The sequence below is a fragment of the Anarrhichthys ocellatus genome, unplaced genomic scaffold (genome assembly GCF_004355925.1).
Source record: "Anarrhichthys ocellatus isolate YVR2014 unplaced genomic scaffold, GSC_Weel_1.0 scaffold6, whole genome shotgun sequence".
Classification (NCBI taxonomy): Eukaryota; Metazoa; Chordata; class Actinopteri; order Perciformes; family Anarhichadidae; genus Anarrhichthys; species Anarrhichthys ocellatus.
Window position 1 is genome coordinate 11,465,599 of NW_022280036.1, and position 24,302 is coordinate 11,489,900.

At 39.4% G+C, this 24,302-nt stretch overlaps 2 protein-coding genes across 3 annotated transcripts in view; both read left to right on the top strand.

Annotated features, from left to right (window-relative positions):
- Window positions 1-127: 127 nt before the first annotated feature.
- LOC116382936 (anoctamin-5-like) lies at window positions 128-22,027 on the top strand. Of its 2 annotated transcripts, XM_031846396.1 has the most exons (21): window positions 128-413; window positions 5,207-5,251; window positions 8,957-9,021; window positions 10,894-11,001; window positions 12,479-12,547; window positions 12,733-13,017; window positions 13,290-13,409; window positions 14,134-14,249; window positions 14,375-14,509; window positions 15,523-15,628; window positions 15,750-15,810; window positions 16,272-16,423; window positions 16,532-16,606; window positions 16,735-16,960; window positions 17,095-17,273; window positions 17,480-17,577; window positions 18,303-18,433; window positions 18,617-18,822; window positions 19,003-19,187; window positions 19,764-19,869; window positions 19,967-22,027. In XM_031846396.1, the coding sequence occupies exons 1-21, from the start codon at window positions 338-340 to the stop codon at window positions 20,183-20,185; spliced, it is 2,763 nt and encodes a 920-aa protein (XP_031702256.1). In that variant the 5' UTR covers window positions 128-337; the 3' UTR covers window positions 20,186-22,027. The 2 variants fall into 2 exon arrangements, with proteins under 2 accessions (XP_031702256.1, XP_031702257.1); XM_031846397.1 differs by lacking the exon at window positions 5,207-5,251.
- Window positions 22,028-23,330: 1,303 nt separating this feature from the next.
- Window positions 23,331-24,302, top strand: part of slc17a6b (solute carrier family 17 member 6b) — a 14,355-nt gene continuing 13,383 nt past the window's right edge. The window contains exon 1 of the mRNA XM_031846688.1: window positions 23,331-24,024. Coding sequence (XP_031702548.1) covers window positions 23,951-24,024 — 74 coding nt within the window. The 5' untranslated portion in view covers window positions 23,331-23,950. The remainder of the gene's footprint in view (window positions 24,025-24,302) is intronic.

Genomic DNA, 24,302 nt, shown 5'->3' on the forward strand with positions numbered 1-24,302 from the left:
CTCTCTCTCTCTCTCTCTCTCTCTCTCTCTCTCTCTCTCTCTCTCTCACATACACACATGCACACACACCATTTTGCCGACGAAAACAAAACAAAAAAACGTGCCACTCCCCTTTATGAGTCCCTGGTCTTCTCGGGTAGCGCCAGGGAGCCCCACAGGGTACAGTTTCTGTGAGGATCGGTCATAATTTAGATATGATTCATATTCCAATAATCTGAATCGGACTCATTGATTTCAGTGTGTGATCGGCCGATGTCGTCATCGACGCTCATCCTCTCACTGCCTTTCCCCACTTTTGAGAGAAGGTGAAGCCTTTAGAATAACACCGCTGGCCGCAATGAGACGAATAACGGGAAAGGCGAAGGATGAAACTTTGATCGAGCTGCAAAGCGCGACGGATTCACAGACCGGAGGTAATTAAATGCAGATGCACTCATTAACCTTCAACAACTGGTCACGAGGAGGTTTCTGTCTTATGTCACATGTTTAATATATGTCTAAAAGGCTGTCTTACTTCTACTGCTTGTACTGTAGTAGCTATGGCTAGACTCTGGCAAAGAAACACACTAGCCTGGTGTTAGAATAAATAATCCTTCATCACATGACCCTTGGGTGGGATGATCCTTATCCTAAAGAACTGATAATGTAATTAAAATAAATTATGGGCTACCCTCATGCCATGTAGCAAAGCATGTCAGTTTAACATCTGAGTGGCACTCAATTACATACTTGTGTTACTTGGCATGGGTGCGTTTTGGCCACAGCTCAATTAAATTACTACTTTAAGGTATGCTGTTTATATTTCTCACAGTTGTGTATTTGGTGTCAGTTTGGCACCTGTTCTCGTGACTGAGGCTGTGTGCAATTATCATGCATGAACAGAAAGAGGAAGAGAGTAATTGGAGTCATCTCTACTGGCAAATTCCAGTGAAGTATTGCAGAACGATAAACCCACCATTCAAAAAAACACATTTTTGCACACAGTAGAGTTTATTGTATGGCTGATTTGTGAGAGATTTTACAGCAAGTTAACAGCGATCCCATGGCAAGCCATGGAGGAAAACAGATCAGAAACAGAAATGCTTGATATTTGTGTGGGGGGTATTTAGTCTTTTTTTTGCTTTGCATCGCATGAATGACCCTTAAAACTGGGAGGTCATTCTCAAAGGCAGATTTCAGGCAATATCCCAGCCCAAGAAGCATCTTCGTCTCCATGTTTTTTCATTGTAAATTAATTTAAGTTGACAAACGGGCAAAATGATCAGAAGTGATGAAGCATGTATGTAAACAAATCCATATCTAATTGGATTGCCTCCTCTGAGACAGTCAGGCTTTTTTTCTAAACAGCAAGCCACTTTCATAAATGTGATGGAATAAGATATTATTTGTTGTAGAGTAATCTCTGAGGACAGAAAATGAGTTAAGATAAATAGTTTCCACTTCCATGAAGCTCCATATGTCCTGGTATTGGAGGGCTGTGGTCTGTTAAGTGCTGCATTATGTCTCTCATAGCTCCAACAGCGTGACAGTTAGTGAAGATGACATTGACGTTCTTAAGCAACAGATGTGTCAAAATGAGGAAAAACGAGAGTTTGCACTTACATCAGCAAAAATACATCATACATCTACAGTTAAATGGAAAGGTAATTGAGTGTTGACAAACAGAGAAGGCCACTTGTGGTTAAAGACTGATACATAACATAATTTTGGAAAATGTGAGGCTGACTTAAAAGTTCTAATTGACCATGCAGGAATCCAAAAGCTTGATTAGATTAGTCTTATGTACAGTAATAAAATAGTGGCTTTGAGAAGATGTGCTAACACCTTCAATTCATGTCCTGAATCCCTGTTTATATCATCCATGTCTCTTCTCTGAGGGACTAACATTTCTATTTTATTAACGTGTTGTATCCGCTCATTGACATTTTTAACTCCGTATTTAAATGTGCAGAAGTAAACTCTCATCATGTTCAAAACCTCAGTAGTTGAAGCTCCGATGTCTGTTGAAGTACAGTAAATGTGCCATGTCAGGAGTCATTATGGTTTCCAACAGAAACTTGTCTGGTGCGCTCGTGATAAGAGCAGTACTGCGTTTTACTGAAGATGGCTCAGAGAATGAGAGACTACAGTTTGCCTTTACTCTTGAAATGTAACTGTTTTTTGAATAATTACTTGTCTTAATGGTCGATCAATTACAGAATTAGTCCAAATGCCCATTTAAGCATTATTAAAAGTGCACTTTGGAACTTTATAAGCAATTGATACATTAAGATGTAGTTACATCACTGTTATGAAAGTGATCAGAATATACTGATTGTCTGCTATATAGGGAAATAATTCAAGTAATGTCAAGCTTCTTACATGTTTTATTATCCGCTTTGAGTGTACTGGTTACTGTAAGAAAGGTACAAAAAACAACCACTTGAAACTATTATTCTGTCCGCTTGATGACTTCATTTAGAAATGCAACTCAGTATTTATTTTAGAGTTATTTTTAAAAGATATTTTACATGATTAAAAAGGTGTCAGCTTAACTGTTATTAAAGGAGAAATACAACCTGTATCTCACTTGAATGATAACTGTCTACCGAACAGCTGGATGAAATCAGTAGCATTTATAACACTGCGTCGCTGAAAGATCATCAAGGGAATTGAAAAATAAAGATAATTTATTCCCCAGCATTCACATTGAATCAACATGTGTTGAGGGGACATAATGTTATCCAAATCAGACCTTTTCCATTAATCAATCCCACACTCTTTATTGTGTTAATCAGCAAATTGTTAATGAAGACACGTGCCTGTTTGTCAAGGGTTAGCAGCAGGTTAATAGACTCTTCTTGCTCTGCAAAGGCTTTGTTCACGCTCTTATCATGGCAGACCTTCAGCCACATGTGAAAGAAGAAGGGGTCTGTCCTCACCTCGGTATATATATACACGTGTGTTGTGAGTGCATTACCTCGTTCACAGCTGTCCAAACACTGATTTACAGACAGTCACGACTGACATCCTACTGAACACTACTGGATCGTGTACTGTCACATTACATACAGTGACACAGCAGGTACTTGGTGTCATCTTTATTCAGTTATTCCTTTTAATTGGACTCAAAGCTGATCTGTAGCGGGTTTACCGTTTTTCTGTCATCTATCAGGACAGTTAGCCAATCATTCACAGCTAAGTGCTCCTAATAGTAACTGCTCATATTTGAAGGTGATCATTAAGGTGCTCTCTCTCCGCTCTCTGCAGCCATGTCAGATGAAGTCCTTTTCCAGTCAGAGGTGAAACAGAGCCAAAGAGTTGCTATGGAAACAGGCCTCGTAATTGAATTACCCCCTTTGATGGAGGCACGATACTAAATAAGACAAGGAAAGCAACCGAGACTTCCTCTCAACAAACTAGAGGACAACTACAGTAGAGACATTGTTTTGGCTATTTTGTTTGAGATCCCAATGATCTTTTTCAAGCTTTGGTTTTTTAGATTAAAATCAATGTCGTGGTCTAAGTTTGGAGCATGGCTTCCACATGACTCCCCTATGCCTTGGCCCATTTGCCTGCCCTTTGAGTACATTCAGATGAGGGAAAACAAACACTCCCTTGGGCCATTTAAGGATGTTTTATGAGCTGTTAATAGAACAGTTGTGCCTGTGGGAACTATATTCATCACATAGTACAATATTTCTTAATAAATATCAATAACAGGATTATAAGGCAAATGATAGTACAGAAACAAGCATACTTACTTGCCCTGTTGCCATCTCACACATTTTCATCATCATCATATCAAAACCAAACAATCAGGCCAAAGGTTGCATGTCATGCAAGCAAGAGAGCAATTTTCTGTGTCCTCAACTGTGTTGACAAGTATTCCTTGGCATTTTCCTCATAAAATATGTTTATGTTATGTTGTGTCTTATGTCGACAATACGTCATCCTATCTGCGCTGCACATGACCTCTTGTATAAGAGTTTGTGGTGTTGTTGCACTTCTCAAGCTTTCCGGGGATGGTCAGGAAATCTCCCCTTTGGGACGATAATATCCTGATGATGAAGAAAGGAAATTTGTGTTTCTCATCACAAGTCTGATGCAAACACAAAGACACAACTCACGATTCAAACACACTATACTAAAATAGAAAAGAGGATATTTTTGTTACTTTGTCAATATTTTTCACTCCTTACTGTCACGATTCATAGGGTTTATATGTGCCATTAGTTTGTATTATTTGGTCTTAATCTAACAACACAATTCACATTTGACTGGAGTAGTTTATGGATTATTCTTTTTGTATGTTAGCTGACTCGACAGGAAATGTGGAGAGAGAGAGATAGAGAGGACGTCTTGTCGCAGCAGACGTAGACCCGGTTTGAGCTCAGGATGTTGTGGTTTCACTGTATCGTTGTATGCACCACGCCTGCTAAACTATCAGGACTCTATCACTCAGAAGTTTTGGTATGAAATGTAATATTTCAGTCTTGTGCTGTACCATTTCATATGTCCATTTGCCGAGTTGTTAATCATCGAGACAGGCACGCAGCTTGTCTGAGACTGTGTATAGTGGATTACTTTGACTCTGACCCATAGACCAGAGTACTAACCTGCATCACATCAATATTTCATATACATCCCCACGCTATCCACCTGGCACTAACAAAACTCATGCCTAAAGGGAAGTTGTAGGGCAATCTGTGACTTGTATCACTTCCCTTGACGTCGTCACAATGCAGAGTTGCGGTTAGTTACTCGTTGAAGAGCAAAGCAAAACAATGATCTGAGGTGCATCTGTTTGAAAGGAGTAAGCAGGGCAGTCTAGCTGAGTGTCACCCTTGTGGGAGAGCTACACAAGAAATGTTAATGGTGCCTTTTTTCAGTGAGGAGACACCCACACAGCCTGCTTGAGTCATAGTAAAAAAACAATTGTTTTTGTTATTACCCATCGCGTCATTTTCAGGTTATCATCACTTTTTGTTCAGATGCTGTGCCACAGATGGAAGCCCCGGTCTGATCGCCACAAGAGATCAAATGTTCTGCTGAGCTTTTATGTTGTTTATTGTCTCTGCAGTGCTTAGAGTAAGTCTTCCATTGGGAGGCTCTTAGATGGATCTGCAGTCAATCAGACCGTCTCAACGCTTTGCATTCATAAATATTCACCTCTCCGAACCTACAGTTTAACACTAACCTGTGTCTATCTGTCTGTCCTTTAAAGATGGCCTTGCAGTTTTGACCGCATTCAGGATAAACCTGCACCCAGGTACGGGCAGATCATAGGCTTTATGTGACGCCTGTCTGTCCGTCCTCTCATCATCACCTCTGCAATCTCTCTTTTAATCCACTCGCTCTTTCATCATGCCGTACGTTCCTCAATAATGGAGCATCCTTCTGTTTCTGTTCTGTTCATTTTGCACTGCTTTCCGGTTTGTCTGCTGATCAGACCCAGATGTCTGCGTGTCTGTGTGCTCTTTCAGCCTCCATCTCAGCTTCTGAGTCTGGCTCCTGGTAGCTAAGGTTGCTGTGTATATATATATATATATATATATATATATATATATATATATACAGTATATATGTACAGTCCTGGGATATACAGTCTATACAGTCCAGTCTGGTTATTTTGTCTATAAAAAGTTACTTACAGTAATTGACTTCCCAGAAAAAAGAACATTATAGTTATATATCACAATATTAGGTTACATATACCATTACAGAGAATTGTATCCGCATCGCCCACTCCTACTATACATGTGACATCCTTTAACGTAAAGATAGCCACACCACACATTACAAATACTCCATAACAAGTTTAGCTTCAAGCAAGCTTAAGCAGAAATACAAAAGTATTTGCAAAAAAATATACTTTATATTGTATTTTAAGTAAAATTACTCATTAGGCAACAGAATGGCCCCTGTTAGAGTGCTTAATCAGCCCATATTGTTTGATTTGTATTTCTGATCTACTAAGGTGTAGTTTAATATACAACTATATTTTGTAAGTGGGTGATATTATATATGTACAACTTTGATCTTTAAAGTAAATTCTAACTTTATATGTCATATAAAACTACTGAAATGTAGTGGAGTAGAAGTATAAAAAAATGGAAGTATTCAAGTAAAGTACAAGTACCTCAGCAGCATCCTTGAGTACTTCAGTAAACTACTTTATTACCTTCCACCACTGCTGGTGTAGATGTGCTTATAGCCAACCAAGTGTCGGAACTAAATTGTAAGTTGATCTTAGTTTCTTGATATAAACTAATATGCATTATGTATTGTGCTTGTGTGTGTGTGTGTGTGTGTGTGTGTGTGTGTGTGTGTGTGTGTGGGTGGGTGGCTGAGATATCGTCTCACAGCCGTCAGACAAATACTAGACCCCGTATGTCGGTTCACATTTAGAGATGCAGGTTCCCTTTCATTTGTTTTGATGACTCACTTTGGGATTCACTGAAGGAGGGCCGCTCTCTCCTGCCAGTTACACATGCTGCCATGTCAAATGAAACTGTGGAGAACTAAATGTGAGTCTCCCCTGGGGGCTACGCATGAGACTCGGAATTTTTGTTCAGAGGCAATCCCCGTCATCGGCAATGGAGACTTCATCAGGTTCTAGTGAATTAGGATTCGGCATGATTCGGCTGGGGAATAGTGGATTTGCTTACAAAGCCTTTTTCTCTCTGCATGATCAGCACATGCCTCTGAAAACTAACATATTGATACGAGTGACCTCTTATCCTTATATACTGGCCACTGATTTCTTTAAGGCCTGACCTGAGGGTGAAACTTGACCTATACCAGTCAGCATATCTCAGCCTCTGCTGCTTCTATTTGGACCATTCTTTCTATAACCTGCCTCTCGTGAGTCCCCCATCTTTACAGAAGTTCACAAAATCACTGTCCATCTCATTCATAAGATGTTATGAGTTGGAATCCATATAAAAGGATATAAAACGTCTCTACTCATACTAAGATACCAAATCAAAATCAAAGAAGAAGAGATACATCTTGTTTGGCTTTGTTTGGCATTAGCTTATGGCTTTCATATCAGTGAGCAATGCTCTGCAGCAGCTGACCATTTGGGATTCTAGTTCCCTCTTAGGTTGTGGTTAAAAGTGTCACTTGACTTAGAGCTCACAAGAGGTTGCTGGCATATTTTTCACTAAATTGTCATTCAGCTGGTGGACATGTTTATAGAAGAATATCTCAGCTACTGTAAATATACATCAGCTGAGGGGTAATTGGGTTTTATGAAAAGTGTGTGAGAGAATTAGTTGTAATTTAGTTGTAATTTAGTTAATTTGTGCCAACAAAAGCCATAGTTAGCAAGGTCATTTTCCACGAATCAATGACTGTGTGATTTGAGTAGTTATTTGAACGTTTATGCTCATTTCTGTATTTAAGTCCAACGCTGTTGCTCAGTTCTACAAAAGGCAGCCTACTCCGTGTGACCCCTTTCTCCCTTTATTTGTCTCTCGGTGGGAGTGTATTACACACGGCTGGCCCCCTACTTCTGTTTGCTCAAGTCAGGCTCTGATAACTGGCTGTGCACAGTTGGAGTGAGACCAAAAAAAGTCAAAAAAAGGAAAGAGAAAACAAAGCTGCTAAGACTAAATAAAATATTGGATGCACAGTCAACAATGCTTCCCACAAGCCCACTGGAAGATATCCCACTGTGTCATCTGCACGTTGTACTCCTCAGGGATTCTGATGGCATATTTTCCTTCCTTCCTATGACTCTCCAGCCTTATCATTGAGCTTCCACATGGAGCCACCACAGTCCCTTTCTCATTGGCTCGCACTGCTGTCTGTAATATCATTGGGTCTAATCAGAGAAGGCTCCTTTGTGTGCTGAATGTGTTTCATTTGAGGGGAGGTAAGACTTCTGGCATGCCAACCTCCAACCTCGGGGCCCACCCCCTCGATGATGCCTCAATGCACGTTCCAGCCTCCCCCACAGAAAGTGCCGCTTTCGCACCATCCAGGAATAATAGGGGAGCAGGCAGCGAGCAGAGCAGTGCTACATGAGCACATTCTCTCTGCCAGTGTGGAGGGAGAGAGAGGCACTGAAGGAATGTTGTGTGTCATTTTATGAGAGAGGAAGAGGAGAGCATATGTGTGTCTGTGTGCTGCTGCCTTTGTGATTCACATCCTTCTCTCAGCTCCTCTGCTGATGTTGCCAAGAGACTGTAGGATTTTTATTTGGCCCTCGTTGAATTGAGTTTGTCTGAGACGCCATTACGATTATTGGCCGGCTCATGTCTCTTAAAGGGAAAGTTTGGTTTTGAGTGAACCTTAGTATTATCCTGCATACCACGTATCCTGCATGGATATAAACAGAGCTTAACCCAGCTTAGCTAAATTACTAGATGTGGGTGTGACAGTAGAGAAGAATACCCTCTCCATTGCTAAAGGGTTGATACTGTCAGGCTAACTTGGACCCTTAAACAAGCACATAATGATGAAATTCTAACAATGACATTGTTTTTGGAGCAATTGTTTTCCCTTGTTGGATATAGGCACATGTAAACAGGAAGACTGTGCCTTCCTGCTTCCTGCAGGAAGCATGACTGAAACTTTTTTTGAAGAAAACACATTGTTACATGTAGTTTAGTTTGACCAGCCATCAGTCTCTGGGCCTCTGGTATTTTATTCTGTACGAGTGTATAAGCTACACACACTACCACTTTATAAGACACATGCAAGTGTTCAGAAGAAAAATATGTAACGTAACAATCAAACTCACTGAACATAAAACTGACATCTTTAAGTCGTCCTTGGACTGTTGCACTGCCCAATCTTTAGTAACGATCAAGTTTCATTATAACATAATAATGACTAACATAAACAACAATAATTATTTTTCTACTGGACGGGGGTTGAATCAATAATCTTCTGGTCACAAGCCCATTTCTCTCACCCTTTGGCCACAACCACCCATTTAATTAAATATATCTTCTTTCTTTTGCAGATGAAAACGGTGGAAATGATGTCAATTCATTACCTGAAAGAACAACACTGCCTGGACATATAGAGGTAAGCTCCATCGTATCTGTGGGTGTTTCAACAGACTCTCAAATGGGAAGGAAGAATTATGACGTTATGGGAAATAGTCTTATTAGCTTTTTTAAAACGAGTTAGATCGATACTCTACAAGTCTATACGATACATATAAAGCTGGCTAGCCTAGCTTAGCATAAAGACTGTAAACGGGGAAGAAGCTTGCCTGGTTCTATCTGAAGATAAACACATTAGCATATCAACACCTCTAAAGCTCACCAAATAAATTGTTATATCTTGTTAATTCTTGTTAATTTAGTTTGTACAAAAATGTGTAAAGATGCTGAACTCTCAACTTTCACAAGAAGGTGAATATATATTACCCAAAAGAGGTGGCGGAGGTGGCTTTTGTTATATCTCCAAGTTGTTTTCTTTTAAGGCTGTTTATGTAAATATTTATGTGTGTGTCATTTCATAGGCTTAGATGGCTGACCTTCTGTCAACTCACCACTCTCATCGCTGAGTCACAAGACCTCTGTGTCTCTCAAAGCCACTCTCCTTTCTCCTCGGCGAGACAGAAATACACTGTCGCTGCTCCAACAGGAGCCAGTCTGTTGTGTTTTCAGTGATACAGTGAGGACAACAAGCAGATGGTTTATCAATCGTAATTCACAGCACTGATTATAATATGTTTCTGTGATGTATGACTCTGGGATTCAGTGCATGATTGGGTCAGTGGTAATCTATCAAACACTTCTTTTTTTCAATGTTCTCATTAGGTCAGAGCATGATTAAATAACACTGCAACGAGCGGCCGTCACGCCCCTGTAGGTCTTTTAGTGGATGTGAGGTTCTGATAAACAAGCTGGGTGGGGTTCAGTAAACTACTGCACAAAATGGCTGCTCCACGCCGTCTTTTCTGAGCTGCAAACACTGACTTCATATCTGACTGGAAAATTGAAAGTGGATTTTCTTTCAATGTCATGTTAAAGTGAAGCATGAATATGAATAAACAAACCAACATTTTTCAGGATACATGAGCTTTCACATTTCCCATAAAGTTTGACATATGCATCAGTAGATTCTTGTCATCAAACAAAACTCAGTTCAAATTTAAAAAATATGATATTCTTTCTACAAACACAGGTTACATTTTCTTTCACCATTTTCACAAATTGAAATGTATGGTAAAGGCAAAGCTGTACAAGAATTAAACAAAGGTAGAATCGGTCCATTCAACTGAAAGTTTTAAGTCGATTCTTTTTCCAGGTTATTTAAAGGTTATGAAATACATATTATTAACACATACAAAGACACATACTGTATATTGTAGACACTGATTACAGTACATCACAAACCATAGATCACTTAATCTTTTATCCGTATTAAGAGTATTGTTAAAGAATGACCATTAATGTTATAACTGTCAAAAAACAAATTTGGAGTAAGACAATGAGTGAAATACAAAAGTTGATGAAGAACATGCAGAGCATGTTTCTCCTCCACCATCAACTACTTTTGTATAATGACAGACTGTGATTGTACTGTGTCCAAAGTTTCCTGTTTTATGTGTTTTTTCTGCAGTCATTGTGGCCTTAGTCTAAAACTTTCTCCAAAGGAAACAACATTATCTTTAAATACTTTTCAATACAACTACTCCCGGAGTCAGTAGCCTATAACCTAAATTACGTGTATATTTCTGGGACACAATGTGCTTCTCTCTATATATATAATACTGTATATCTATCAGTGTTAAAGTCTGAGCCCTTCATGTCTCTCCTCAAGATTATGATTTAATGTCTTGCTGTGTCAGTATCTGTTGTTCCAGTATTGCATGTCTGTTAGCTTTCACTTCCTACTCTGTGAGAAAGCTGAACGTTACATTTTGTTTGTTTGTTTCTCCTTCAGACTGACAAACTACAACCGAACAAAGACACCGTGTTCTTCAGGGACGGAGTTCGGAGGATAGACTTTGTGTTGTCCTATGTAGATGACAAAGATGGAGAAAAGAAACAGGTAAGTGGAACAGAAAAGTGACAAGTTGTCGTCAGTTGACTTCTCAGCATTTTACAGCCTGTGACTAACTGTGACACTGTTGACGTTACGCAATTTTTATATCCAGAACAGGAATATGTGGTACTGCTAAGAGGAAATGGGATTCAGGTTACACACAACATTTGTGGCTCTCAGTATTTGTGTCAATTAGCTTGTAACAAAACAAGGTGGGCCTACACCTGTTATTTCAATGTGTCGGGTACATATTTAATCAACATTTAGTAATCAATTATAATAATTATGGTATTTGCGGATACCCGATATTAAAGGACTTGGATCATGATTAAAAGAACTTGATTGGGATATCCCTAATTTTAAGTAACTATTGCTAGATATACTGTCTTGCCAAATGCTTACTTTTGTGGACTTTTGCTTATGTTTATTAGATTAATTACTGTATTGTACTTCTTAACCCTTCATATGTGATATACTGTTTATTCCTAGCATTGGCATTTAACAGTTTACAGTACGAATTCATTTTCATTCATGGAATCTCAATGTTTTCTTATTTGTAATCACTTGGATTGAATTTGTTGTCCTTTACACTTTTTACAGTTGCTTCCAGTAAAGGGCAACTAATTGTCTTTAACCTTTATTGGAAGTGTGTTTTGCTCGCTGCATAAGCTATCCACCTACATGCATGTAAGGCGGAGGACTATTTAAAATCGTCATATTTTGGAGCATGGTATGGCTACTTCATCATCACCAAACAGCATTCTGAATCCTTGAATGACCTCCTCAATCTAAGTGCCACATTTTCAACCTTTATTTATCCAGGGAGAATTCACTAAGAGCAACACTCAGTTTTTGAGGAAGGCTGTTTCACATCCACACCTGAAAGCTGCACAGAACAAGCACAGTGCCAAAGATCACACTGAGCTCATAGGTAGAAACATTTAGTTTGTATCTCTGAAAAGGAAGCACTTTGTTTACATGGATCAAAACGGAGGAATTGCTTAAACAGCCGACATTCAAATGCTGACAATTTCTTTAAGAAGAAAGATACATTTTAAGGCTCACCTTTTTAACCTCAAGGATACCGACTAACCTCAAGTAGTCTGTTGCATTGCTCCCCCCCCCCCATTTAATTGCAGTTAATTAAGTGTATATGTAAATGTTTTTGTGTAATTTTCCAAAACACTTTATGTATTAAATGTGGTATAGGTGTTCTATTATCATTGTGTTGTTACCACTGTCCCTCACTGTCCTCCTCACTGTGCCCACAGTATTAATCTAGGTCAGTGATTGAGTTTGCCCCCTCTAGTGTCCATTGATAGGGCCATTAAATTGTCCCCTGAATCCATTTGGAAGTTATAACAGTATCTTTATAAAAGCATGTTTTTGCAGAAATTTCGTATATATGAAGGTAAACTACATGCAAAGACTTTAAGAGTGCGAGTGGCTCTCATGCTTGTGGTGTGTGTGTGTTTATCCACAGGAGAGGCGGAGGGCCTTTGAGGCCAACCTTAAGAAGGAAGGACTGGAGCTGGAAACAGAGGACAAATCGGTAAGAAATTAAACCACAGAGTACCTGCACCACCTAGTGGATAGTTTGCTGAGGCACACCCCATTCTCCAGGAAAAGTCTTAAAGGGATTGCTCACGTTATACTGCCATCCATCCAAGTACTGGAAGGAAATTATGTATAAAATTATATGTATGTTTTCTTCTCCTCAATCTCTCCTTGTATCAGGACTCCAAAGACCAAAAGACATATTTCTTGAAGATTCATGCGCCGTGGAATGTACTGGCCAGATATGCTGAGATCTTAAAGGTCAAAGTTCCCTTCAAAAAGAGTGATTTCCCCCACGCTGAGGATGTCCCACTGGAGTGGCTCTCACAACCTTTCCGCTTGCCAGAGCCCATTATGCGTCCACAACCTGACTACTACACCTACCCCTTCGAAAATAGCAAGACCGACTTCTTCCTTATCACTAACAAAGATACTTTCTTCCCGCCTTCCACGAGAAACAGAATTGTGAGTAATTATTTTTCTAAAATCAGAATACACTTTTTTACACTGTAAATATCTCCTAGGTCTAAGATTTTAGTATTTATGAATAATTAATCAGTTTAACTCTCACAGATATTCTGTACAGACTGACCCTTGGGGAATTGTTCTAGCATTTACTCCACAGTGTTAGAACGTGCTTGCGCAACAATGAAGGAAAGTGCAAAATGCATTTAGCTAAGACGTTTCTACAAATCCAAATCCTTTAATCTCTTGCTAAACCTTGTCCTTGTTGTAAGGTGTACTACATCCTGTCTCGTCGCCCGTACTACAAAGAGGGTCAGACAGAGAAAGACAAGACGGGAATCAAGCGACTGCTCAGCAATGGGACGTATACAACAGCCTTTCCACTACATGATGTAAGACACGGGGAAGAAAGGACATGAACATGTAGAGGTCAAAAATATCGATGGTCATCTACTTTAGCGCTTCCATTTCATGAGCCGTCTTACTTCTACTTCATCACACCGGGAGACAACTGTGACCAGCTACTATATTAATCTAGGTTAAGACTCAACATGCAAGATGTATGATGTTATGCATATCAGTATAAGTAACCCAATTCCATATGAAGTACTTCAAAATAAAGCTTCCTACAACATTACATTGCTTCATATATTTAACACATGATAATTAAACACACAGACAGGAGCAGTTCTGTAGAAGGAGTAATGCTACTTTTACTACTACCACTACTACTGCTACTGTAAACATGTGGTAGTAGTAAATTGGTTTGCAAAACATTGAATGCAGGACTTTTATTTCAAGTATATTTGTATGTGTATCATGTATATATATTTGTCTATTTCCCAGTTCCAGAGCAATTATATTTAAATCAGCATGGCTTCAGAATAATGTGATATACGTATAGAATTTTTAAGTGTTTTTTTTTCTTTTTTACTTCAACAAAAATTTGATGAAACTGTTCTAAATTTTCATATTAAGAGAAGGAATATAAGGAATAATTCAACATTTTCGGAAACACGCTCATTCTCTTTTTTGCAGAGAACTTTTTTCTTTAACTTTAAAAAAAGGTTATTTTGCTCAACAGCCCCATATTGCATTGTTTCTTTTTCCTTTCAGTGTCGATACTGGAAAACGGCAAGAAACACTGAGTGTGAGAGTGAGCGCAACAACTTGTACAAGCACTGGGCCAGGTTCCTTTGCTTTTACAAAGAGCAGCCTCTCAACCTCATCAGGTAAACAAGCAACACCTGAATGCTGTCACCCTTTGTTTTCACACAAGAACAAATGTTACTGAAGCAAATGTTTAGTGAAAACTTTCTTTAAACCAGAAAGTTAAACGTGCTATATTTCGTTGTAGGAAGTACTATGGGGAGAAGATTGGGATCTACTTTGCCTGGCTGGGCTTCTACACTGAGATGCTGTTCTTTGCAGCCGTCATGGGCGTTATATGTTTCACCTATGGAGTGCTCAGTTATGACGACAACATGTCAAGGTTTGTACCACCAGAGGGTGTCAGGGAGCTGATAACCAAATGGCCCAAAATATATGGACATCCAAATACACCCAAATGTCAATTTTGACCATTTAACAAACTTTAATCTGCTGCTTTAACTGCCTCCTCTCTTTTGGAAAGACTTTCCGCAAGACTGTGGAACCTGAATGGATGTTTGCTCCCATTCAGCCACACGAGCTTTAATGAATGTCCACTGATGTTAGACTATAAGGACTGGTTTAGGAAAACCATGTCTTTATGGACCTCCTGAGTTACCTTGAATGTGTGAAGGAAACTTTGTTTGGTGATCGAACAATCAAAAAACAGAGAAAATTCTTGATGAATTGAAGTAAATGCATATTGAACTGCATCAAAGGTATATCAAGATTTGTGCAGTATAATCCAAGTCTCATTTATTCAGTCGTACGCTCACTAGATCCCAAACACATACACAAGTGTTTTAGATAGTAAGGTTTTAGCAGAGATGCATGTGTTTGGGAAGTACTTACCATACGATTGGATAAATAAGACTTGGATTAACGGCTGTTTTGATATAGTTTTTCTGTTGTTAAACACAGATCCCATGTACTTCATTATTTTATCAAGATTTTTCTCAGTTTGTTGATTCGCTGTTCCCCATTGGGGCATGCAGGAAAAACTAAGTTTTCTTTAAGAATACAAGGCAACACGGGGTGAGTAATCGATATACAAATGGTCATTTTGGGGATAAGTATTCCTTTGAATAACATTTTATGCTGTTGCGTTAAGATTTATTGGAACTAAAGCGTCCAGCACCAACTTGGAAAAGCAGCCTCCAACCAAAAGTACACAAAAGTATGCGGACAGAGGGATCCACATACTTTTGGCCATATCATATACGTATGAACTCTTATGCCTTAGAGATTGATAGATAGACTTTTATATTCAAATAAAATGACGGCCTGTTCAAAATTAGATGCTAAATTGTTGTAATTGTTATAATTTGTTCAAGTCTCTTTGTTTTCTCCTTTTAGCCACGAAATATGTGACGCCAATATCGGAGGTAGTATCGTGATGTGTCCGCTTTGTGATAAAAAGTGTCCTTTCTGGAAGCTCAACTCTACGTGTCTCTCGTCCTGGGTAAAAAAGACGTCTTCCAATACCTGCAGTTAATTGTATCCTGCTGTGTCAGCAGTATGTCACCATGTGCGTGCCCTGCACGTCACTGAGGAACTTCTTTTTTTCATAATCTCTCTTCCAGCAATCCCATCTGTTTGACAACGAGGGAACGGTTTTCTTTGCCATATTCATGGGGATTTGGGGTAAGTGTCAGTCGATGCTGCTCTTACTGCGTTAGACCTGTGTTGGAGACCCAGTTTATTCCCCCTCCTGTGAGACAGATTTTCACAATTAAAGCCTTTTCACACCGAAGCATAAACCTTAATCTGTACTGCTTGAGCCCAAAACAAGATGCCAGCACAATTATGTTGTTATGTACGAAGCAGTCAGAAAGCACGTCCAGCGCAATGAAGGCAAATAGCGCCAAAATAAAAAGCTGGCCTCATGAGCAGCAAGCCAAGAAGTGTTCTAGCACAGCTGAAACGCATTACACTCCTAAAACTCAACACAGGCATTGTCTGTTTTCAGTCAGTGTAAAGAAGAAATGGATGGACACACCTGCACAGCATCAGACTTCTCATCATACAGCAACATTTTGTTAAAGATGAATTCCAAGCTAAGATTTTACAACTTTTTGCTTCCTTTCTTCAAATCTACTTGGCAGCAACTCTGTTTTTGGAGTTCTGGAAGCGACGTCAAGCCCGGCTGGAGTACGAGTGGCACTTGGTGGACTTTGAGGAGGAACAGCAGCAGCTTCAAACCCGGCCTGAGTTTGAGATCCGATGCACTAAGGAGAGACTCAACAAGATCACTCAGGTGCTTCGAAACGTGGAAATAAACACAACAAATATTATGTACTCTGTGGTTTGCAAAAATTGCATCGTAGCTACACTTCTTAAAGAATAAATTATAATAATGTTTCAGAAAATGGAGCCGTATCTTCCTGTCACCAGCAAGTGTGCCCGCTTCTGCCTCTCGGCTGCCACTGTTATATTCTGGGTAACTGAATATTTATCTCAGTCCTGTGTGTTTGTGTATGCACATGTAGGCTTTTTACAACAATACCTAGTGAGTATTTTTTACCAGCATCGTCACATACTCAGCTTTACACGTGTGTGCTCCCACAGATTTCTCTGATAGTGGCCTGTATTATCGGGGTCATAGCATACAGGCTGGCTGTGTATGCTGCTTTTGCAAGTATCATCAAAGACCCCTTGAGGAAGATCCAGTTGGTGGGCAGATTCATCACTCCACAGCTAGCAACGTCTGTCACCGCCTCCTGCATCAACTTTGTCATCATCATGATCCTCAACTTTTTCTACGAGAGGGTGGCCGTTTGGATCACTGATATGGGTAAAGAGGTTTAATCTGATATTCACTTAATCAAAGAAAGACAGAGTCTAAGGACAATAGAGTCATCTTTGACACTATGAACATATGATCTATGATCTTACACTGATTTACTATCTGGTGTTTGCTTCCTGCAGAAATCCCAAAGACCCACGTTGAGTATGAGAACAGGCTGACCATGAAGATGTTCCTCTTCCAATTTGTCAACTACTACTCATCGTGCTTCTACGTGGCCTTCTTCAAGGGGAAATTTGTTGGTTTTCCTGGTGACTACACATATATGTTTGGCAAATGGAGCAACCTGAGGAATGAGGAGGTGAGTTTTCTTGCCCTTAATACAATAATGATTGAAGTTATGTATTTCTTTTAAGTAAACATCCTCATAGAAGAGGGAAGGTTCATGCTGTAACATTTTCCCACATTTTTCTACCAGTGAGGACAGCTTCATAATCTGGTGCTGCCAACAGGAAGTGCATCAAATGAAAGTATGTTATGTAAACTAAAAATGTCTTGCTGTCATAGTGTGACCCTGGAGGGTGTCTGATTGAGCTGACCACACAGCTGGTGATTGTAATGTCAGGAAAACAACTCTGGGGGAACATTCAGGAAGCTCTGCTGCCGTGAGTCCACCCAGTCTTTCACCTCTTAATTATTCATCTCAATAAGCCACCATAACAAGAGAATCATTTTCAATTCAGATTTTCAATTAAGATTTGCATCTTGTGGATTTAAAAGATTAATATGTTGTGTGCACAAATTATCATCAAGTAGATTTCATTTCCTACTCTGCAGCTTGCTTCAGATGCTCACATCCTCTTCAAAGTGGAGAGAACTCAGTTGATAACGTTTAATCTTCTACTTTTGAATGTCACACAATGAAAGTTTGGCTTCTCCACCCCACAAACACAATAATTATAAAGATCACGACTGACCATGATCAGTTATATGCTCACGCGGAGGATTTACATTTACGTATTGACACGAAAAAGCTTCAAAGTTTAGAAGAAGACATTATCAGCCCAACTCAGTCCAGAGTGTTATACACTGTCAGTACTTGTCAAAAGCAACAAATTACAGTACATCAGGTACATGTATGCCTAAAACAAATGGTAACCCGAAAGCTAATAGTAGTTGTTGCAAACTTTTATGCATACTTTTAAATAACTTGTTCACATCACATCACATTGTGTGCGCAAACTTTAAAAAATGACTATAGGACTGCAGCTATAAATACTGTCGTCACTGTGATGATCAAGGAACATCTCTCTGTAAATTACTTGTTGGCTTTGTGAAAGTCTCGACGTCAGATCTCCGCAATTTCACATCTGATTCTTCTTCGTGACAGGTTGATACGTAACTGGTGGAGTAGCAGAAAGGGACGGCACCATCCTGAGAACCATTACAGCCGTTGGGAACAGGACCACGTCCTGCTGAACTTCAGCCAGCTGGGATTGTTTTATGAGTACTTGGAGATGGGTGAGATACTTCACTCACCTTGTTTGCAATACAAAGATCATATCTGGACAGGAGAGCAAGATAAATTGCTGTACGATATATATGGATGTTGTCTTGTCTTCTATCCCTGTATTACATGTATTGTCTTCCACTCCCACTAACTAACTATCACTAAGTCTCTCTGTCTGCTCTCTCTCTTTTCAGTGATCCAGTTTGGTTTCATCACATTGTTTGTGGCCTCTTTCCCTTTGGCTCCGCTGCTGGCTCTGTTCAACAACATCCTGGAGATCAGGGTGGACGCCTGGAAGTTCACCACCCAGTTCAGGAGACCAATAGCGTCCAAGGCCCGAAACATCGGAGCGTGGCAGGAAATCCTCAACGGAGTGGCCATTTTGTCTGTTGTTACCAACGTGAGTGTTATATGTGTAGTGCAGGAATATGTTTATTTGTCTAATCTGTGCTTGTTTCTGTATTTGCACGTATGATAAACATTTAACAGGCTGTCAGAAGGACATAATATTTATTTGCAGCAATTTCACTGCAGACTCAAACATTTCATTGAAAGCCTTTTGTGCTTTCTTCTGTCTCAGGCTTTCATAATGGCGTTCACCTCCGACATGATCCCCCGTATGGTCTTCCTGTATGCCTACGGTAAAGATGCCAGCATGAGGGGATACGTTAACAACAGCCTGTCAATATACAACATATCTCAGATACCTGAGCGCAACATGCCCGAGGAGCGAGGCGACTGGTTTGATAACTCCACCACCTGCAGGTATTAGAGCATGAAGAGCTTGTTGTGCCTCTGGATTTAGCTTATGCATTCAGCTTTGACATTTTTGAGGAGCTTTAAAGTTGCACTAATCATTCATTTTTATATTAACAACTGTTCAAATCTAATAGCATCATTTCCAGCCGCAAAAGGCAGCTGTTTCCAGCAAAGAACGATCTGATAAACACTCTGTACACTATGGTGAACAAACAGAGACTAGCTGGTAAATATAGTGGAGCATTTACATGCTAGAGAGCCAGATATTTGCCACAGGAGTTAGTAGAGAAAAAGAAAATAGTTTGCCATACTTGTTAGCCATATCAACTTTATAGGGTTATGATATATCAGTGTTGTGTTTACAGCTTGTTGTACTGCCCCTGAGTGGATAAAATGAGTCATTGTTAAAGAAGTATCATCTGAATTAATACATTTTGCTTTAATTCAAGAATAAGTGTTTACGTTGTGTGAGCGTTCTGGAACGTTTCTATAGCATTAACTGATGTGTGCTAGTATCAGCACATTTTGTGTCATGATTACGTTGATGAAACATGACTGACTGTATGACATTGTTTTGTACAGATACCGTGACTACCGTTACCCTCCAGGCCACCAGAAGGAGTACACTCACACCATGCAGTTCTGGCACATCCTGGCAGCCAAAATGGCCTTCATTATTATCATGGAGGTAAGACAACGGCGCTTCTTCCCACTCCTTGCTCAAATAATAAATGCTCAGAATTAAAGGACTACATCTTGACCATATGATTATTCTCGCTCTGCAGCACGTTGTGTTTGTGGTGAAGTTCTTCGTGGCGTGGATGATCCCCGACATCCCTTCAGGCGTGAAGGCTCGGTTTAAAGAAGAACGCTACCGGATTCAAGAGGAACTGCATACCTACGAGGTGAAGAGGGTCAAACTCGAGCTGAGTGCCAGTTTCATCACAGAGCCGCAGTCAGAAATGTCCTTGATGACAGACAAGCATGAAGTGTTGTCTGAGTGACTGTAGGCTCAAGCTTCGAGCCACAAACGGACCGAGAGCATCCATATACAAGGGCTCCTGTCTTTGGGTTGAAAACACTATTATCTTTTATTGCTGAATGGACTCCTATATTAGGATGCAACATTTTGCTTAAAATCAGCTTTTTGTGCGGATAAAACATTCCTGTGCCATATCTTTAGTGGGGGAATAACAGCAAAGAGCAAAAAGATTGTAAGTGCAGCCTTTATCATTCCCCGTGTAAGGTCTTCCGACTGAAAAAGACTAATCTCTGTATGTGCCGGTAGTTTGTGGTGTTGAATATGTGACATTAGGGGTAATTACCCTTTAAAGAGTTGGCTGTGATATCATTGATTAAATGTTCTGCATGTGATTCTTCTGATTAGAATACAAGATCAAGGACCCGACTGTTTAGAAAAGAAAATATGTCAGTTTTAAAAATGTTTGTGGTTAAAAAATTCATATCATTTTAGAGATATATCTTATACATCACATATCCTTTTTCTGTCATTTAACTGTAGACTTACAACTTTACTTTTTTTAAAATTGGTAGCTACATAATGTTAAGCTCCACTGATCTATAGCTGGGCTATGAGATTGTTATGAGAGGTAGTTTAGAAAAAGTCTCTTAACCAAGTACCTCCATCATACTGCTGTGATACTGTAACAATCAGAAGTGTGGGTCCGCCCTGTGTTAGTAACTTGGTGACAGCAGCTGCAGGCTCGTGTATCTCATCTTCCAAATGTATTTCTAACTTGCTGCGGGACCAATTAGAAGATTTCTACCAAGAGAAAAGACTCCACAAAGAAAATCTCTTAACAATCAGTTTATGTGCGTGAGTTGAGGTCGATCATGTGTCGACTTTACTGTGTGTTACACATGGATAATAAATGGCCTATATTTCTGTTTTCAGATTTCACATTATTGGTGTCTCCACATACTAGGCATAAACAATTATAACCGCCATAACAGAGATAGACAGAAAGGAGAAGAACTTCTTGGGCCCTGGTTGGGATACATGTGAGTGATGATTTCAGTGAGGGACTTTTAGTAACTGGTTCATACTCTGGTTACCAAGTGTTCCTGTTAATATAAATAATACATCATATATTTAAATGGGTTGCAGTGTAATTACCTGATTGATCTGCTTCTGCTCTCTAGCCTGAAGCTTTTGTATTTGGAGTTACTTATCAATTTATTTGCAACACCTGATTTCTTATTTTGCACTATTCATTGACTCATAACGACTATTGAGCAGTGTTAGTTCAGACAGTTATTCAAGTACATTTAATTCTATAAATGGCTTCTTTGTCAAGGGACCCTTTTTTAGATACAGAATCACTTTTTATCCTCTTTAGCTTAACATGTATTAAGGTTTTTCTGTGTTTGTATTGAAACCTCTTTGTATTTTACTGTAAATGATGCAGTTGTGATTTGAGATATCAGCTAATTATATTTGACAGTCAAAAGCTAAGCCTGAACAACTCACATCTCAGGATTAAACATCTGCTCATGTTTGTTGGGCGTCACTTGTTGATAAAGAATGCAGATGTCAGACGTGTGCAGAGCGTGTTCCTGCAACATGTATGATGTATTTCCCAACAAACAAATGCCTTAAACCTCTGTGCTTACTTGTTTTTGTATGATTTTGTATTGACAGTTTCCTATCTGAATTCTAAACCTATTTCATAAAACATGTTGCTGCTGCTAGTCATTGCAAAGTAACGTTTTTCTTGCATGAATTGCTTTAAATATCTTTGTCAGTTCTATTCTAAGTTCAGTGTCGATTGTACAAAAATGTAGGAAAGCTGTTAATATTCACAAAAAATAAAGAAATAACTAGTTGTGGTGTAAGTTGTTTTTTTTTGCACACAACATAAAAACAGATATAAAAATAGACTTAAATAAGACTTATACTGCGGAACGTCTCCCAATGTTTTAAGATGTGTAAAAACACAATACTTTAAATAATAGCTAGTGTCTGAGGTTTTTTCCACAAATAAAAATCCTCCATTATCTCACTGACAAATTCAGAATCTATGAACATGTAAATCATGTTAATTTCACTACCGGACACAAGATGTCTCCCTCGTCTGTGTAAAGTCCACTCTTAGTATTTCCAAAACCACACTTGTGTCAATTGCATCTTGGACCACGATTGGCTTTCGAATTAGTTTTGATACCTCATAATTACAAGTGTTAAACTGAGATTTAAGATGAGCACACACAAACTTCCTCCCTTCAGCAGGTGAACATGAAAACAAACTTCCAGTCAAACTCTGCTTCACACACATCATTATGCACAGTGAAGCTCAAACATCCAAGAGAAGCAACAATAACCAAAACATAGTTTTGCATGGAGAGTGACTTTATAAAAAACAAAATAATAATATATAAAATATGATTTAGCAAAGGACATAATGTGCCAATATTAGAGCAAGATGCAGTGTCACGTGTGACCACCAGATGGTGTCCAATACCAACAAATGACAAGAAAGACACTGATCGCTTTTCTCCTTTCTCTTTTGTCCTCTAATCGCACATCTAAGATCTTAGAATTATTATTTATTTATTATTATCATTATTTATTGTTATAGTTTGTATTATAATGTGTATGATTGTAATCATTATTATTATTACTATTAGTAGTAGTCGTAGCATTAGTAGTAATTTGGTCTGCAGAAGGATAACTATCACACGACATATCCTTGAAATCTCATTAAATTTATATATAAGAAAAAATGCTTCCAAAGTTGTGTGCATGTTTTGGTGGGAAGATGTGGTTGTCGGGGGCATGAAAATAGGCTTACATTATTGATGGATTCCTACGATGAGCAGAGGAGCTTGTTGGGGGGAAATCCATTCTTGCTCATTTGGTTTCCATAGCACCGCCCCCAGGAGAGCTGCAGCTTTCATAAATGGGGTGGACTGTCCTTGTTTTTTTTTATAAATATACATATATATACATTTAAGCATAAAAACACCAAATAACCATGTATAATCTAAATATCTAAAGTTGTAGCCTTTTAAATGTCACATAATTTAGGCTGCGACATGAAGCGAACGATTGAACTATGGAAACATTTCCTCCTCGTCCCCTCCGTTGTTTTCTGAAATGACTGATATAAAACAGACTCATACGTATAAATATATATGCATCATAATGTTATATCTTGTTTCTGGCCTTAATTTGTGCTGAGCAACTGGCCAGATGTTGGACACGGAGCTGCTGTCGCTGACCTCGGTGCTGAACACGACGTCAGATGAACCTGCGCGCTCCACAGGAGACACGATACAGTCTCACTCCCTCTTTGATTTATTGAAGCTACTCCAAACACCCACTTCTGCTTTTTAAACTTTGAGATCTTTTATTTTCCCGTTCATTCACTCTCTCTCTCTCTCTCTCTCTCTCTTTTTTTTTATTCCGGACAAATCCATAACAGATCCACGACGCTGGCTAACAATTTCACTCCTTTTCGTTTTCCGTCGTGATGGCACTTGGCGCGACTACTGTACGCCAGGCAGGAGGCGGTGTGGTGGTGGATGAAGGCGCACAGGTCGTTTGATTCGTCCTCTTTACTCGCTTTAGCGCTTTCATTGTGAAAATTAGACTCGTCTTTTGGATAGTCGCCTCCCTGGACTCAGATTTATCACAACTTGGTTTGTTGTTTTCCTTGTAGCCGCAGCAGTCGGCCATCCTGCGCCGTAACATGACGATTAAGCAGTAAAATAATAGTGAGAAATAGGCCTATACATAGAAACTGGATATGGAGTCAGTAAAGACGAGAGCAGCGGCGGGGGTGAAGGAATTTGCGGGGAAGACACTGGGTCATATGTACAGGTAAGGACAGGCTTTGTTTTGTTTCATCTGGATTGGTGCGCGCCAATTTCCTCGCGTTAAAATGTGATTATTTGCATGCTTGTTTTTATCCAGACACGAGTCAGTGTGTGTAGGTGTGCAGGGCACCCAAAATTGTTTTACAACTTGCAGGGATCTCTAGTCACGCCTCTAGAAGTGAGAGGAAAATTATGCAATCAAATGTGTGTTTGTGTGTGTGTGGGTGTGTGTGCTTGTGTGTGTGTGTGTGTGTGTGTGTGTGTGTGTGTGTGTGTGTGTGT